This window comes from Gracilinanus agilis, chromosome 2 (assembly GCF_016433145.1).
Source record: "Gracilinanus agilis isolate LMUSP501 chromosome 2, AgileGrace, whole genome shotgun sequence".
Classification (NCBI taxonomy): domain Eukaryota; kingdom Metazoa; phylum Chordata; class Mammalia; order Didelphimorphia; family Didelphidae; genus Gracilinanus; species Gracilinanus agilis.
In genome coordinates, this window is record NC_058131.1 from 626,961,703 (window position 1) to 626,978,827 (window position 17,125).

Below are 17,125 nucleotides of genomic sequence, written 5' to 3' on the forward strand. Positions count from 1 at the left end.
TTTCAACATATGTTTTCTGAAATTATAAGATCCAAATTCTCTCCCTTCTTCCCTTTCCTCTCCCCTCTTGGAGATGGTAAGCAATTTTATCTGGGTTATATACATATTATCATGCAAAACATATTGGTCTTTGTTGTAAGAGAATACTCATATAAAACCAACCCCCCCAAATAAAATCATAAATAAACTAATGTGAAAAATAGTATGCTCTGCCTCCAACTCAAACACTTCTTTCTCTAAAGGTGGATGGCATTCTGTCATAATTGTCCTTCAGAATTGTCTAGAATCATCGTACTGCTTTAGAGTAGCTAAGCCCTTCACAATTGATCATCCTACAGTATTGCTCTTACTATGTACAATGTTTTCCCAATGTTTTCTGTTTATTTCATTCTTCATCGGTTTATGTAGATCCAGCTTTTTTTCTGAAATCATCCTTCATCTTTTCTTATAGCACAATAGTATTCTATTACCATGTCCTGCAATTTGTTCAACCATTCACCAAATGATAGACATCCCTTCATTTTCCAATTCTTTACCACCACAAAAATAGCTATTATAAAATTTTTGAGCATTGTTCCAAATTGTCCTCCAGAATTGTTGGATCAGTTCACAACTACACCAACAATGCATTAATGTCCCAATTTTGTGACATTATCACTTTATTGTCATATTGGTCAATCTAATAGGTGTGAGATGGTACCTCAGAGCTGTTTTAATTTTCATTCCTCTAATCAAGAGTGATTTAAAACATTTTCCCATATGATTATTGATAGTTTTGATTTCTTCATCTGAAAATTGCTTGTCCTTTGATCATTTGTCAATTGAGGGAATGACTTGTATTCTTATAATAAATTTGATTTAGTTCTTTATAAATTTGAGACATTAACTCTTTATCAGAGAAATTTGTTACGTAATTTTTTCCCAGTTATTTCCCTTCTAATCTTCATTATATTGGTTTTGTTTTTAATTTAACATAATCACCCTTATTTATTTTACATTTTACAATGTTCTATATCTCTCGTTTGCTCATACATTCTTCCCTTCCCCATAGATCTGCCAAACTTTTCTATGTTCCCCTAACTGACTTATGGAATCAGTCTTTATATCTAAATCATATATCCATTTTGACCATATCTTGATATAGGGTGTAAAATATTGATCTATATCTAGCTTCTGCCATACTATTTTCTAGTTTTTATAGCAATTTTTATTAAATAGTGAGCTCTTATCCCAAAAGATGTGGTCTTTGAGTTTATCAAACACTAGGTTGCTAAGGTCATTTACCCTTGTATATTGTGTACCTAATTTACTTCATTGATCTACCATTCCATTTCTTAGCCAGTACCAGAGACTGTTTTGAAGATTGCTGCTTCATAGTATAGTTTTTTTTCCATGAGTTCCCTTGATATTCTGGACCCTTTGTTCTTACAGATGAATTTTGTTATCATTTTTTTCTAGTTCTGTAAAATAATTATTTGGTAGTTTGGTATGGGACTGTATAAGTAAATGAATTTAGTTAGAATTTTCATTTTTATTATGTTAGCTTAGCCTTACTCATGAGCAATTAATGTTTTTCCAGTTGTTTTTGTTCATATAATGCTTGTCTTTATCTTGGCAAGTAGATTCCCAGGTATTTTATATTGTTTAGACTTATTTTAAATCAAATTTTTCTATCTCTCTCTTGTTGCTTTGTTGGTATGATAGAGAAATGATAACGATTTTGTGGGTTCATTTGGTAACCTGTAATTTTACTAAAGTTATTAGTTATTTCAACTAGTTTTTTAGTTGATCCTCTAGGGTTCTCCAAGTATACCATTATATCATCTGCAAAGAGTGTCAGTTTCCTCACTGCCTACTTTAATTCCTTCAATTTCTTTTTCTTCTCTTATCCCTAAAGCTAGCATTTCTAATACAACATTAAATAATAGTGGTGATAATGGGCATTCTGGCTTCACTCTGATCTTATTGAGAAGGCCTCTAACTTATCCCCATTGCTGATGATATTTGCTAGATGGTTTTAGGCAGATACTACTTATCACTTTAAGGAATGGCCCATTTATTCCTATGCTTTCTAGTGGTTTTTAATAGGAATGGGTATTGTATTTGTCAAAGACTTTTTCTGCATCTCTTGAGTAGTCCAATAATTTAAAATTATTTTTCCTCCTCATTCTGTTTTCCAGGTCAGTTTTTTTAGCTCTGAGATTCCTTAAATTTCTTTCTATTTTTATAGTCTTTTTGTCATATAAAACATTTCTTGTTTCATAGAGGCATCAGCTTTTATTTGTCCTATTTTAATTTTTAAGAAGTTCATTGTTTGGGTAAGGTTTTGTATCTTGTATGAAACTATTAATTTTTTTTACTATTCTTTTTTTCATAGCTTCATTTCTGTTTTCCAAGATTTTCTTTTAGCATGTTCATTTTGTTTGTAAAAACAAAGAATTGCTTCACCTCTTCCAAGCATTCTATTTGAATTTATGCCCAACTTTTTTTTTCTTTGAGGCTTTGCTTGAAGATATTTTTGAGTCATTTTCTTCAGTGTTTTATTCACTGTTACTTTTTTCTTGGATTTCTTCATCAGAATTCCATCTTGTATGCTCTCTAGATCTGTTTGGAAGATTTTGGTGGGAAGAGCCTGACTATACTTTTTCTTGCTTACTTTACCATCTTAACTTGGCCTCCTCAGGCACTTATTAAAGTTATTAAAGGTATTTTCTTTCCAGATGCTCTTATGTGTTTTTGATGTAAACACCTGTATCTAAGTCATGTATCCATTTTCCTTCATCCCCTTCGATATTTGTCATTTCTGAGAGGAGTACCTCATATTGTTTTAATTTGCATTTCTTTAATCAATAATGATTTAAAACTTTTTTTTGTAGGACTATTGAGAGCTTTGATGCATTCTTCTGAAAACTGTTTATATCCTTTGACCACGTATCATTTGGGGAATGGCTTTTATTTCTTAACATTTTATTTTTATTGTTATGCAAAACCCTTGTACTTCGGTGTATTGTCTCATAGGTGGAAGATTGGTAAGGATGGGCAATGGGGGTCAAGTGACTTGCCCAGGGTCACACAGCTGGGAAGTGGCTTAGGCCGGGTTTGAACCTATGACCTCCTGTCTCTAGGCCTGACTCTCACTCCACTGAGCTACCCAGCTGCCCCCCCCCCTTTTTTAAATTTTTTTTTAATCCCTTAACTTCTGTGCTTTGGCTCTTAGGTGGAAGAGTGGTAAGGGTGGGCAATGGGGGTCAAGTGACTTGCCCAGGGTCACACAGCTGGGAAGTGTCTGAGGCCAGATTTGAACCTAGGACCTCCCATCTCTAGGCCTGACTCTCAATCCACTGAGCTACCCAGCTGCCCCTTCAAATGGCCTTTTAAAGATATTAGTTTAGCCTATCCATGAACAATTAATATTTTTCCAATTGTTTAGATCTGACTTTTGTTTAAAGTGTTTTGTAATTGTGTTCATATAATTCCTAGGTTTATCTTGACAAGTAGATTCCCTGGTATTTTATATTGTCTAGAGTTATTTTAAATGGAATTTCTCTTACTAACTCTTGCTGCTAGATTTTGTTGCTTATACACAAAAATGATTTATGTAGATTTGTTTTGTAACCTGAAAATTTACCAAATTACTTCAACTTTATTCCTATGCTTTCTAGTATTTTTAACAGGAATAGTGTTGTATTTTGTTGAAGGCTTTTTCTGCATCTATTGAGATAATCATGTGATTTCTGTTAGTTTAGTTATTGATACAGTCAGTTATGATAGATTTCTTAATATCAAATCAGCCCTGTATTCCTGGTATAAATTCCACCTGATCATAATGAATGATCCTTGTGATATATTGCTGTAATCTCTTTGCTAATATCTTATTTAAGAAATTTTCCATCTATATTCATTAATGAAATTCACCCATAAATTTTTTTTCAGTTTTTTGCACTTCCTGGCTTAAGTAACAGTACCATATTTGTTTCATAAAAAGGAATTTGGGAGGATTCCTTCTCTGCCTATTTTACAAAATAGTTTATGCAGTAATAGGATTAATTGTTCTTTAAATGTTTGATAGAATTCACTTGTGGATCCATCTGGTGCTAGTGATTTTTTATATTAGGGAGTTCATTAATAGCTTTTTTTTGATACTAGTTATTTGATTTTCTTCTTTCATTTTTCTAAACCAAAATAACCAATGCTTCATTTTATTTGTTTGTTCCTCCCAATAAAACCACCTCCTATTCTTATTTATTATTTCAATGATTTCCTTTCAATTTTATCAATTTCTCCCTTAATTTTTAGGATTTTCAATTTAATATTTAATTGAAGATTTTTAATCTGTTCATTTTCTAGTTTTTTTTAATTGCACGAGCAATTCATTGATATGCATTCTCTCTATTTTATTGCTATAAGCATTTAGAGATATTAATTTCTCTCTCAGTACTGCTTTGGCTATATGCCATAAATTTTGATATGTTGCCTTCTTATTGTCATTCTCATTAATGAAATTATTGATTGTTTCTAAGATTTGTTCTTTGACCAACTTCTTTTTTAGCATTAGAATATTTAGTTTCCAATTAATTTTTAATTTGTTTTTCCATGGACTCTTATTGATTGTAATTTTTATTGCATTTTGATCTGAAAAGGATGCATTTTTATTTCTACTTTTCTGCATTTTATTGTGAAGTTTTTATGCCCTAATGTGTGGTCAGTTTTTTGTGTAGGAGCCATATACTTCAGAAAAGAAGTTATATTCCTTTCTATTCCTATTGTTTTCTCTCTAGAGATCTATTAGTTCTACCTATGTACACTTCTTCTAACTGCTCTAATACTGATAAAATTTTTTTTAAATTATGAATATATTCTTTCCATGAATATATATAATTTGTTGTGTACATACATTCAGTCCCTTAAATTTTCTCTTTCTTATTTATCTTTTTTAGGTTTCTCTTGGGTCTTGTATTTGGACATCATATTTTATGTTTAGGTTTGGTCTTTTCGTCAGGAATACTTGGAAATCTTCTTTTATTAAATGACCATTTCCTCCCCCCCACCCCACCCCACCCCGAAAGAATATAGTCAGTTTTCCTGGATAGATGATTCTGGGTTGTAAATCTTTTTGTTTAAATCTTTTGCTTTCCAAAATACCATACTCCACACCTTCTAATCCTTTATTGTTGAGGTTGCTTAGTCCTGTGTACTCCTGATTGTGACTCCATGGTATTTGAATTGTTTTTTTCAGTTTGCAGTATTTTCTCCTTGGCTCAGGGGCTCTTGAATTTAGCTCTAATATTCCTGGGAGTTGTCATTTGAAGATTTCTTTTTGGAGGTGATCTATGGATTCTTTCAATTTCTGTCTTACTCTCTTGTTCAAGAATAATTATTTGTATCATGATGTCCAGGCTTTTTAAAACTCATGGCTTTCTTGTAGAGCAATAATTCTTAAATTGTATCTCCTGGATCTATTTTTCAGGTCATTTGTTTTTTTCATTGGGATATTTTGTGTTTTATTTTTCTTGTTGTTGTTTTGATTTTGTTTTATTGTTTCTTGATGTCTCGTTAGCTTCTAGGTGTGTAGTTCTAGTTTTTAAGAAATGATTTTCTTCTGTGAACTTTTGAGTCTCCTTTTTCATTTGGCCCATTTCTTCTTGCAATGCTTTCTTTTCCCCATTTCCCCTCTGCCTCTCTTAATTGATTTTTGAAATCCTTTTTGAGCTCTTACAGAGTCTGAGACCATTTCATGTTATTTCTTTGAAGCTTTGTGTGAGTTTGCTTTGCTTTCACTGTCCCCATTTGTGTATTGCTCTTTATTTCCATAAACATTTTTTTATGGCTATGGTTTGTTTTTTTTGATGTTTGCTCATTTCCCCAGCTTTTTTCTTGAGTTTCACTTTGTTTTAAAAGTGGACTCTGTTCTAAGGGAAGAGAGGGAACTCCCTTAAACTTCAGTTCTTCCTTGATGCTATCCTTAGCCTTATTTCTGGGTTTTGGGAATTTTAGTTCTTCTAAGGTGATGTGATGGCCTGTGGGCTAGAAACTCTCTAAGACACCTCCCACTACTGATTCAGTTACTCACTGAGAATGCTAATGGCTTGAGGAGGTCAGAGAACTGTGAATGATCCTAATTTGGGGATTAGAGTCTAGCCTCAGGCTTGGGTGGGGGCTTTTGGTCTTACTCTGTGCTTGATCAGATCTGGCACAGACTGTCTTATACTGGGATTCCAGACTTTAGTGCAGACTTGCTTGGAACTTTATGGGGTAAGCATTGGGTTGCACTGCTGTTGGCCTAGGCAGGCTCTCAGGGCCTGCATGTTCGCATGAACCTAGATTCAAAACCTGGAACAGTAGATGTAGGGTGGTGGTACTTGCTGTTGCCTTGTGCCATATTCCTTGTTGTAGCCTCCTGCTGACTCTACTCCAGTCTCACCCTAGTGAACCAGATGTTTTCTGCCTACCTTTTAAGCTGTTCTCTGCTTGAAAGTTGCTTCACTCCTCCTTGTTGGTTCTTTCACCTCAGTATTCATTTTGTGACATTATTTTAAGGTTGGTTGGAGAGGATTCTCATGGTGGTTTGAGCTTTCCCTGCTTCTACTCTTCTATCTTGGCTCTGTCTCAAAATGGCTTTTATTTTTATAAATTTGACTCAGTTTCTTATGTATTTGAAAGATAAGGCCTTTATCAGAAAAACTTGCTATAAAATTTTTGTTGTTACTTCATTGTCTTTGATCCCTTATAGCAAAATGTAGTTTCCCTGATTACCTCTTTTAATTAGGTCAACTTTTTTTACTTTATTTGAGATGATTGCTAGTCCTGCCCTTTTTACTTCAGCTCAAGTAAGAAAGATTCTGCATCAGCCCTTTGTTTTAACTGAGTATGCATTTTTTTGTTTCAAGTATATTTCTTGTATACAACATATTGTTGGATTCAGGTTCTGTTTTACTGGTTAGTGTATTCCATTTATATTTATAGCTCTGATAACTCTATATTTCCCTCCAACCTGATTTATTCTGTTTATCCTTCTCTTTTTATCCAGTTACTTCTCTTTTCCAGTTACTTCCCTTTTATCACCTTCTCTCCAACCCCATATCCAACCCTTTTCTTCCTGCTTCCTTATTGGGGAAGAAAGATTTCTATACTTATCTGAGTGTATATATATATATATACACAAGAGGGAAGAAGACATATATATATATATTCTCATTGGAAAGAGGGAAGAAGACATATATATATATATGTCTTCTTCCCTCTTTCCAATGAGAATGAAGTTTAAGATGCCCATCACTCCCCTCATTTCCCCCTCCACTCTAAAAGCTTTTGAGTGCTTTTTTTTCTGTGAAAAAATTTCCCTATTGTACTTCTTCATTTCCCCTTCTCCTAGTGCAGTGATGGGCAAACTACAGCATGCGGGCCAGATGCAGCCCCCTGAAATGTTCTATTGGGCTGCACAACATTATTCCTAATCTGATGAATACAATGAGTAGGATACTATACAATGAAATTTTGAAAGAGCTGTCTTAGAAACAGACTGACAGATGAGCATTTCCTTTCCTTTGGCCCCCTCTTTAAAAAGTTTGCCCATCACTGTCCTAGTGTATTCTTCTTTCTCACCTCTACATATTTTGAGATCATCCCAACATAAATGATTCATAGCTTAATCTTCCATTAAGGTAGTTAGTTTCCTTCTAACTGCCCTAATAATGATAAAGTTCTCTGGAGATATGTTTTTTGGAGGAGAATGTTGGGAGAGTTCAGCGGGGTCCTAGTCTGTACTTGGTCTTCTTGACTTTGCTTCCTCATTGTTTTGAAATAGAGAACTTTAATGTCTAAAGCTAGATCCGTAAAACCAGGTACTGAGAGACCAGAAAACCAAGGTCATATTTGTACCATCAGGCTTATAGACATAAATGTCAGACAGAATCTTTCAAGTTTCTGAGGAAAGATTTTGAGCATTAATCAGCATAGTTTGAGACTTGAAGCTCTAGGAGGGGTTATATTTGGGAAGATGATACTGTTTCTTTTTCTCAAGAGTTTGATTACTACTTTGGCCTATATTTAAGGAAAATGTCTTTGTTTTATCGGATGGGATGATAGACTATACAGAGGAAGATCTGTATCAGCAGAATCAAAAAAAGTTTAAAACAAAGAAACCTCTGAGTATATGGGCCTGTGAAAAGAATCCATGTCTCTTAGCCCTCAAGTAGTGTTACTCTTGACCCGAAATAACTAGGATACCACTGTGAATTCATTAATGAAGGGCTTCTATTAAAACATTTTTCAGTATATTTATAATGTATAGTAAAGAATTTTTTTGAGAAAATTGATCTATTTTGGATTTATGAGGGAATTGCTAAAACTCAATAGGCTCTCAAAGTTTTGTCTTCTTTTCCTATATTCCTCCCTATCTTCTCTCTCTCCCATCGTACCCTGCATGGTCCATATAAAAATGTTTTAAGCATGCATACTGTACAAAGATAATTTGCCACGTCTCATCTGAACAGTGTGATTTGGGAAATAAGGAGGGAAAGGAGGGTAGGGAAATTGACCAAGGTCTTCTTTTTGTCAGGCTAGGGAATTAAATTAAATCAAGCCAGACTCTAAGGATAGTTAGGCAGATTTATTTGGGTTAGGAAAAGAAAGGTTTGGGAAAATAAGGGAAAGTTTGATCTCTGGCAGCTATGCGGGGATGAAAAGGAAAGGGATGCTGGGAGATGTAGTTCAAAGGTACACACATTTCTATTTATACAACAGGGACCAAAACTCTCCATCTCAGTTTGGGGAAAAACACGCCAAAACCCACACTTCTCCCTTCTTTTATTCTCCCTCTGACCCCTCCCACAAAGGAAGTGGGATATGTCAGAGGAAGTTGCAGTAGAGAGTCCTGGGGAATGTAGTCTCCCAGGGTTTAGGTCCATTTTAAAACACACACTGGAATGTTAGATTATTTCTTTTTTTTCAAATAGGGATGAATCTGCTAATTATAGCTCACATACTTTGCTCACCTACACACCCCAGGAATCTCTGAGGGTATTAAAAACAGTGCTATCATCAAGTCAGTGCCTCTTTTGGCTAGAGGAAAGGGGCTGCTAAAGGGAGAGTGTAGTGGTGTGTTGCTCAAAGTCACTGGGTTTAAGAGAAAGGAATTCCATTATTTCTCTTTCCTTCCTCCCCATGACTATTTCCAAAGACCAAACTGATGGATAGGCAACTAAAGATTCTTTGGATCTCTTGGAATGAGCTGAGAAGGAGAAGAAAGGAGAGGCTAGCTAGAGGTCTTCCCTTTTTTAGACCAATATAACTCCCTCTCCCACTCAGCACTCTTAAAGTGATGAGTGGTTCAGGAGGTCGAGGTAGCTAGATACTGAAGGGTGACTTCTACTGCTGGACCCAGGATTTATATATTCTCATTCCAAATTCATTGCTTTAGTTTTCCATCCTTTTAGATACTAATTTGGAAATCTTTCCTATCTGTGGAAACATAGACTTCTTTGTGTGTATTCCCTTCTCTGTAGGAGGTTGTGGGCAGTAGTTATACTATTAAATGTAAATTTATTAACTTGAAATTAGTAATAGATCTCCTCACAGGCCATATGTCCTATTGTTTTGCACTTGGTTTATTAATTTATAATAGGGTTTAATCTAATTGACTTTGTTGTGTTTCATGTACCTTCAGTTCTGTGGGCCATACCATATGGGTCCCTTTTGAATTGATATTGCCAACCAGGATCATACATATGAAGAAATGCCCTCTGCCTGATACTTTGGCAGAAATAACTGAAGACAACAAAAGCTTATAGAAAGCATGAATAAAGTAGGCTGATTTATTATCCTTTGACACTTTAAAATTTAGCCAGGCATATGTTAGGGGAAGATTTGTAACTGTGGTCTTTAATAGAGCAGTCTCACTTTTTATTGTATTGGTCTCTGATCTTGTCACTTTGGTAGAGTTTATTGGGTGAGAATTTAGACAATGACTTGATCTGGCTAAATCTTTCTTTCTAATATCTATTCACCCTGATAATCAAACATGTTTTACTTTTCTCTGCAAGGGAGCAATTTGTTTTCACTGTTTTGTTTCTGTAGAATAATAATATTCTCATCTTGTGTCTCAGTTTAGTAGTCCAAAGAGTTGTGGCTAAGATTTATCCCATACCACCAATATATGATATTGTGTCCAAATTTTGAGGAGATGTAGAAGCCCTGAATCTTTTTTTAAAAAGTCATTGAGATCCAAAGTTATGCTATCAGTTCTAGTTATATTCAGGTCTCTACTGAAACTTGAAGTTTCCAGGCATCTTATGTCATGGGTCCAAGTAGAACATTCCACCACCAATAAAAGATAAGCTTTTGGGCTTAAACTATACTTGGTCAAGCCAGAGTCTTAGTATTTGATAGGAGTGTTAGAGATCTGGTGGCAATACAGCCCCCACCCCAGTATAATACTAGATCTCTTGTAGCAAGTGACCAAGAAAAAGGCTATTTTAAAATAGATGTAAACAGGGACGAATTAGAGGTACAACACGATTTTATAGTAGCATATTTTCCTCTTCTCCCCAATCTTCATCTTCCTCCAACCTCTTACCTCATATGATTCATGTACTTTAAAATGTAGGACAAGGACAGGATACATCTTGCTTTCATGCACAGCTCATCAAACTTCCTTCCTCAAAGTCCTTTGTTTGGCATTAAAAGAGGTTGGTTTAATCCTGAGGGAGCCAGGTTTATCATGTCTCCATGATTTGTTATGCCCCACTCCAGAATAAAATCCCAGGAAAATCTCTAAAGCAAAGCTTGGTTATGGCTCATGTTTAGGATCTCCCAAGATAATATGCTCCTTTCTAAAAATGGTATCCAATATATAATATGGATATCAAATATAAATAGCTGTTTGTTTCCTCCACCACAGAAAATAAGACATAAAAGAACTCAAGGACACATGTTGACCAATATAGAACATATAAAACCTGTAAAATAGTGTATTTTATTCATTATATTCTGTGAGGAAACTAAAGGTGCTTAATGGGACTGCTGGACATATATTTAGGAAACTTCACATTTACTTTGAGACCTATATTGTCTTAATAACTTAAAAGGTCCAGATCTCCTGCACAGTTATGGCATGATTTAGCCTTTCTTTAGTTGACTTAATTAAAGGATTATCTGGCAGTGGCGATTTCTTCAACATTCTCCTTTTGGTTAGCTAGCAATAGTTTTATACATGAGGTTACTATCAAGGTGGAAATTTTTTTTTCTGGATTTCTAATCATTGATCTGTGTTCAGGAAAGGAAACAAAGCAGATTTGTTTGCCTAAGGTTTTAGGTTTGACCAAGGCAAGCATGTATTCCTTTTACTGTGTTTGTAACCACCATTGTCACTGGAGGAAGGCTGGGGAGAGAAGTTCCCTCTTCTGGTAGAAAATCCAAGGGAGAGAGTGTATGCCCTGAGTAGAAGGGCCCAGAAAGGGAGAGGCAGAACCTTTCTTCTCAGTTCTTTTGAGGATCACACAGAACCAGAGAGACCACACAGACCACAGAGCCAGTGTTTCTTCCAATCTCATTGGCCCTTTGTCTTCAACACAGGTATTAGAGTACCTGTCCATTACATGGGAGGTGCTCATGTCTAATGATCAAAGACGCATGACTGTACTCTATCACAAAAACATTTCAACAGAGAACGTGATTTTAAAATTTAAGTGTAGAGTCTTTTGAAATAGTAACTTTGTAAAATAAATTATACAAGTTTACATTGTTAAGCATATCCAGATTTATGTAACATTTACAGATCTCCACACTAAAAGTTGTTATTAAAATGACAACTCTTTTGACATTTTAGAATGATTCAGAACCCAGTTCTGATGCTTATTTGAGTCACTTTGGGCTGGCCACTTCACCTTTTGAGGTTTCAGCTTATCCCTAAGATGAGGTAGTTGGATTTGATGGCCTTTAAGATCCTTTTGAATGCGAAATCTGTTACCTTAATGTGAATCCTTGCCAGAAAAGTGAGCAACTGGGGGCAGCTGGGTGGCTCAGTGGATTGGGAGCCAGGCCCAGAGATGGGAGGTCCTGGGTTCAAATCTGGCCTCAGACACTTCTTAGCTGTGTGGCTCTGGGCAAGTCACTTAACTCCCATTGCCTACTCTTATCACTCTTCTGCCTTGGAACCAATACCCAGTATTGATTCCAAGATGAAAGGTAAGGGTTTAAAAAAGAAAGAAAAGAAAAGTGAGTAACCTTAATACATAAAATTAGGAAGAATAAAAACCCCCACATTTTTGGAGGGTAAAGTTTTCCATTGAAATTTAAGAGGAAAATAGAAATTTAGAAATTCTCTTCAGTTTATACAAAATGTAACTATTTTGTATTTTCGAAGTATGATTCATCTTATCTATATATAAGTTAATCAACTTTAGTTACTTTCATAGTAATTAGATGTACTTCTTTTCCCAAAAAGTCAGTATCTAATATTAGTAACTGACTTATGTAGAACTCTAAACTGTTTATAATATTCTCTTGATCTTCAAAATAATTCTGTGATATATTTACTACCATTATCGTTTTTATTTTACAATGACTATTATCCCTATTTTACAGATGAGAACTGAATACATAGCTAGTTTCTGAGGTGGGATTTTCTGACATTTCCATAGTTGTTGTGCAGACCCTCATCACCTCTTGCCTAAACTATTGCAAGAGCTTTCTTGTTGGTCCTCCTGCCTCAAGTCTCTTCTCAGGACACCCTCTGTTCCACTGCCAAAAGTGATCTTCCTAAATCACTGCATGGCACTTACACATGCCATAAACTCCAGCCGCTCTCTTTTATCTCCAGAATTAAATATAAAATCTGTGTGGTCTTCCAGGTCCTTCATAATATGCCCCCTTCTACCTTTTTTGGTTTTCTTACACCTTACCCCATCTCACATACTCTACAATCCAGTGGCACTGGCCTCTTTGCCATTCTTGCACGAGATACTCTCTTTCCTCATTGGCCATTTTTTCCTGGCTATCTCTGGAATGCTTTCCTTCCTCTTATTTCATGACTATGCCTGGAACGCCCTCTTTCATTTCCATCTCTTTGACTTCCCTCACTTCTTCAGGTACCAACTAAAATCTTGCCTTTTACAGGAACTATATCCTGTTTCACATTAATTCAAAAGTCTTCCCTCTCTTAATTATATTCTGTAATTCCTGTGTATATCTCATTTGTATAAAGTCATTCGCATGTTGTCTCCCTGTTTAGACTGTGAGTTCCTTGAAGGTAGAGACTTTTCCTTTTTCAGTCAAAAAAAATTCTCACCTTTTTTTTTTATATCTCCAGCCCTTAGCAGAGAATCTGGTATATAATAGGTGCTTAATAATAGTTTTTTGACCAACTTCAAGTTAAGTGCTCTTTTTACTATACTCCACTTTGTTACTAATTAACAGTATTTAAGAAGATTCTATATAGATTAAATGCTGTACTTTTAAAATAGTATTTTTCTTATAAGAGATGGGATGAAATTATTTAAATTCTTATATTCTAAGAGATGTAGAGTAGAAAATACTTAATATTAATATAATCTTGGTGAAAAGAGATTTAAGAGAGAAATAAAAGAATAATGATACTTTTAGTCTTCAAATTTATCACGTTTATATAATAAATTGGTGAAGATTTGTCTCAGAGATATTGGTAAAAGAGGAGTTATGATAGATGAATGATTCATATGACCACCATGGATACTGAGGTGTTGTTTTTTAATCTGGAACTGTTATTTAATAGGTATGGGAAACTCCCAAGTTATTTCCTCCTCTGATGCAGTTAAGTAATTCATTTATAGTTTATACTTATAATTGCCTATGGCATCAAGAGGTTACGTGACTTGCCCATGATCTGCCAGTTACCATGTATCAAATGCAGAATTTGAATCCAAGTTTGCTAGATTCCAAGAATGACTGTTATTAACTATGCCACATTTCCTTTCACAAATATATAAAAGAGAATACCATACTCAGAAAAATCAACAAGCATAGTGTCTACTTTTTGCTACTTACTGGGCACTGGGGACATAAAGACAAAAATGAAGTAGTCCATGCCCTTAGATTCTGTTGATGAATATTTATTTTTAATCTTTAATTAATGTCATAACTTTTTAATCTTGATAAATAAATGCATTATGCTATATCTGTTCAAAACACCTGTAATCCTGTTCCATAATTTTATGACTTTTTCTCTTCTAGGTTAACAGAGCCCTCTGGATATTTAACAGATGGACCAATTAACTACAAATATAAAACTAAATGTACATGGCTAATTGAAGGCTAGTAAGTATATATTTTGAGTTGTAGTCTTGGTATATTATTGGTTGATAAATGAAAAGTAAGTGAACAGAACATTAAAATGTCACAGTTTAAAAAGACCTCAGAATACCTGATTCTGATTCAAATTCTGACAGTTCCAATCTTTAGGAATGTAGGGATTGATATTCTTTCATTTAACATGCTGCCATTTATACACCTGGTTTTTAATGGGAAAGGATAAACTATTGCATGTATTGCAGTATAATTTTACATTTGTTATTCTATGTTTTGAATAATCTTGTTCTGCATTTAGCTGATAGAAGGCCAGTTCTTAGATTGTTTTAAAGATCTAATTAAAGCATACATATTTTCATTCTGGATTAAATCACTGATCCATCCAGTTCAGTGATCTCTTTTTATTTTTTAATAATGGTTTTTATTAAAGATTTATTATGAAATTGATATTATATATTAATACAACTAATTAGTCATAGGTAAATAAGTCTTTATACATATTAAATAGTGCTTTCTGTAGTCCTGTTTATTAGTTGATCTTTATAAAAACAGAATAATGTTTTTTGGAAAATAGGCATTTTTCGAAAGTTCTAGGTAAAAATTTTTAACTTTCAAACTATTTTGTTGTTGTCTTTCTCTGTTTTTTCTTATGTATCATTGTCTCCCATTCTACATATTTCCAAATTAAAATATATCTTTTATTACAAATACGTATAGTTTCACAAAATAAATCAAAACATGGCCTTTTAGAATGCAAGTCAGGTTATGCACCTCTAATCCATCACCTCTCTATCGGGAGGTGCAAAATATGCTTTTACCATTAGTTTCTTAAAGTCATGATTGGTAGTTTTACCTTTTTTTGGTTATTTTGAAAATAATCTTCTTAGTTCTGCTTTCTTCATTCTTATTCAGTTTATATAAATCTTTCCATAGTCTGCCATATCATAATAATTTCCTTTGCTGTGGTAAAATTCAATTAGATCCATATTTGTTCAGCTGCTCTCCAACTTATGGACATTTGTTTTGTTTCTAGTTCTTTGCCACAACAAAAAGCTGAGTATTCCATCTCTGATAGTGGTGCAAAACAGTACCAAGAAGCATTTTTTGAGAATATATTCTATTGGTGTTATTGTCAGAGTTTAGGGATAAGCTCTGGACATTTATCTGAAACTTTTTGAGTATTTCTTGAATTTTGTTATTTTAGGACTTTATCTTTTTTTAGAGTAATGAGTTTTAGAAGAAATAATTTCCTTTTTATTTGTTCCAAAAGAGGCTTTCATGATTTAAGGGATACTAGTTATTTTTCATTAATTCTTTTTAGTATATCTGTGCCTCAGTTTATTAATTTATCAAATGGTACATCAGAATGGATATTGGAACTAAAATTTCTAAAGTCTTTTTAATATCTCTTCAATGAAAAAAGTTCCATATTAATTTATAGCATCATAATTTTAAAGACACTTTTATTTGTTTCAAAACGTTTTAGAAATCTTTAGAAATCAATAGCAATATTTAATTGCATTTTATTGTATTGACTTAATAGGCTTTGGAATAATTTGCTGGTTTTCAGAATTCATGCTAGTGAAAAATAAAGAGCATTCACTGCCATGCCTTGTTGCTTATCTTTTAAGGAAGTAGATGTTTATTTTCTTATTATTTTAAGAAAGAGGGACTTTGGAAAGATCGCTATTATATAATTATGTACAATTAATGAATAAAAGTAATTTTAATTGTACTCTGAAGATTAATTTTGAAAAGAATTATCTTCTATGATGAAAAATTTAAAAATTTCATTTTCACATGGATTAAGTGATTTTAACAATTTTCTTTAAATTTGTTTACAATATAGCATTTGACCTGAATTTAGAAATTTGTGACAGTGGTTATAGTTGATGTTATTTTAGGCTCTGCTAACTATAATATTTCTCTATTGAATTGATTAATCCTAAAGCAATTCCTTTTTTTTTTCTAGTCCAAATGCTGTCCTAAGATTAAGATTCAATCATTTTGCTACAGAATGTAGTTGGGACCACATGTATGTTTATGATGGAGATTCAATATATGCACCTTTAATAGCTGTACTTAGGTGAGTAATGATGCTACTTTCATGTTCATATAAATTGAACAATATATTATAAAAATTCAGCTTTGTTATAATTGTACAAACATGTGCTCAAAATAGTTAATCTTAATTTTTGATGTTTAAGTTCCTTAAAAGAAACATCCTCTAGAGCAGAGATGGACAAACTACAGCCTACAGGCCAGATGCTGCCCCCTGAAATGTTCTATCTGGCCCAGCGACATTATTCCTAATCTGACAAATACTACTAGTAGGATACAATACAATGAAACTTCAAAAGAGTTGCCTTAGAAACAGACTGATAGATGAGCATTTCCTTTCCTTTGGCCCCCTCTTTAAAAAGTTTGCCCATCACTGATCTAGAGTGATTAATGCAGAATTTAGCATTATAATTAATAATGGAAGCATTATTTCTTTTTTTTTTTTAAATCTTTACATTCTGTCTTAGAATAAATAATGTGTATTGTTAGGAGGCAGGAGAACAGTAAGGGCTGGGCAATAGGGTTTAAGTGACTTGCCAAGGATCACACACCTAGGAAATGTGTGAGGCCAGATTTGAATCCAGGACCTCCCATCTTTGGGCCTGGTTCTCAATCCACTGAGCCACATTACTGCCCCAGAAGCAAAATGCTTAGGGATAAAATAGAAATACTTCGTTAACTTTGGTCAATAATAAACATTTATTTTAAAAATTTGTACAAACAGAACAAATGTAACCAAGATTGGAAGGAAAGCAAGAAGCTGGGAAAAAGTTTTTGCAGCAAG

The 17,125-nt window shown here is 33.9% G+C and overlaps 1 protein-coding gene across 1 annotated transcript in view; it reads left to right on the forward strand.

The window, feature by feature from the left end:
* The window catches only part of ATRNL1 (attractin like 1), a 1,097,315-nt gene that overhangs the window by 25,936 nt on the left and 1,054,254 nt on the right, over positions 1–17,125 (forward strand). Inside the window, exons 2-3 of the mRNA XM_044665614.1 lie at positions 14,206–14,289; positions 16,253–16,366. Coding sequence (XP_044521549.1) covers positions 14,206–14,289; positions 16,253–16,366 — 198 coding nt within the window. The remainder of the gene's footprint in view (positions 1–14,205; positions 14,290–16,252; positions 16,367–17,125) is intronic.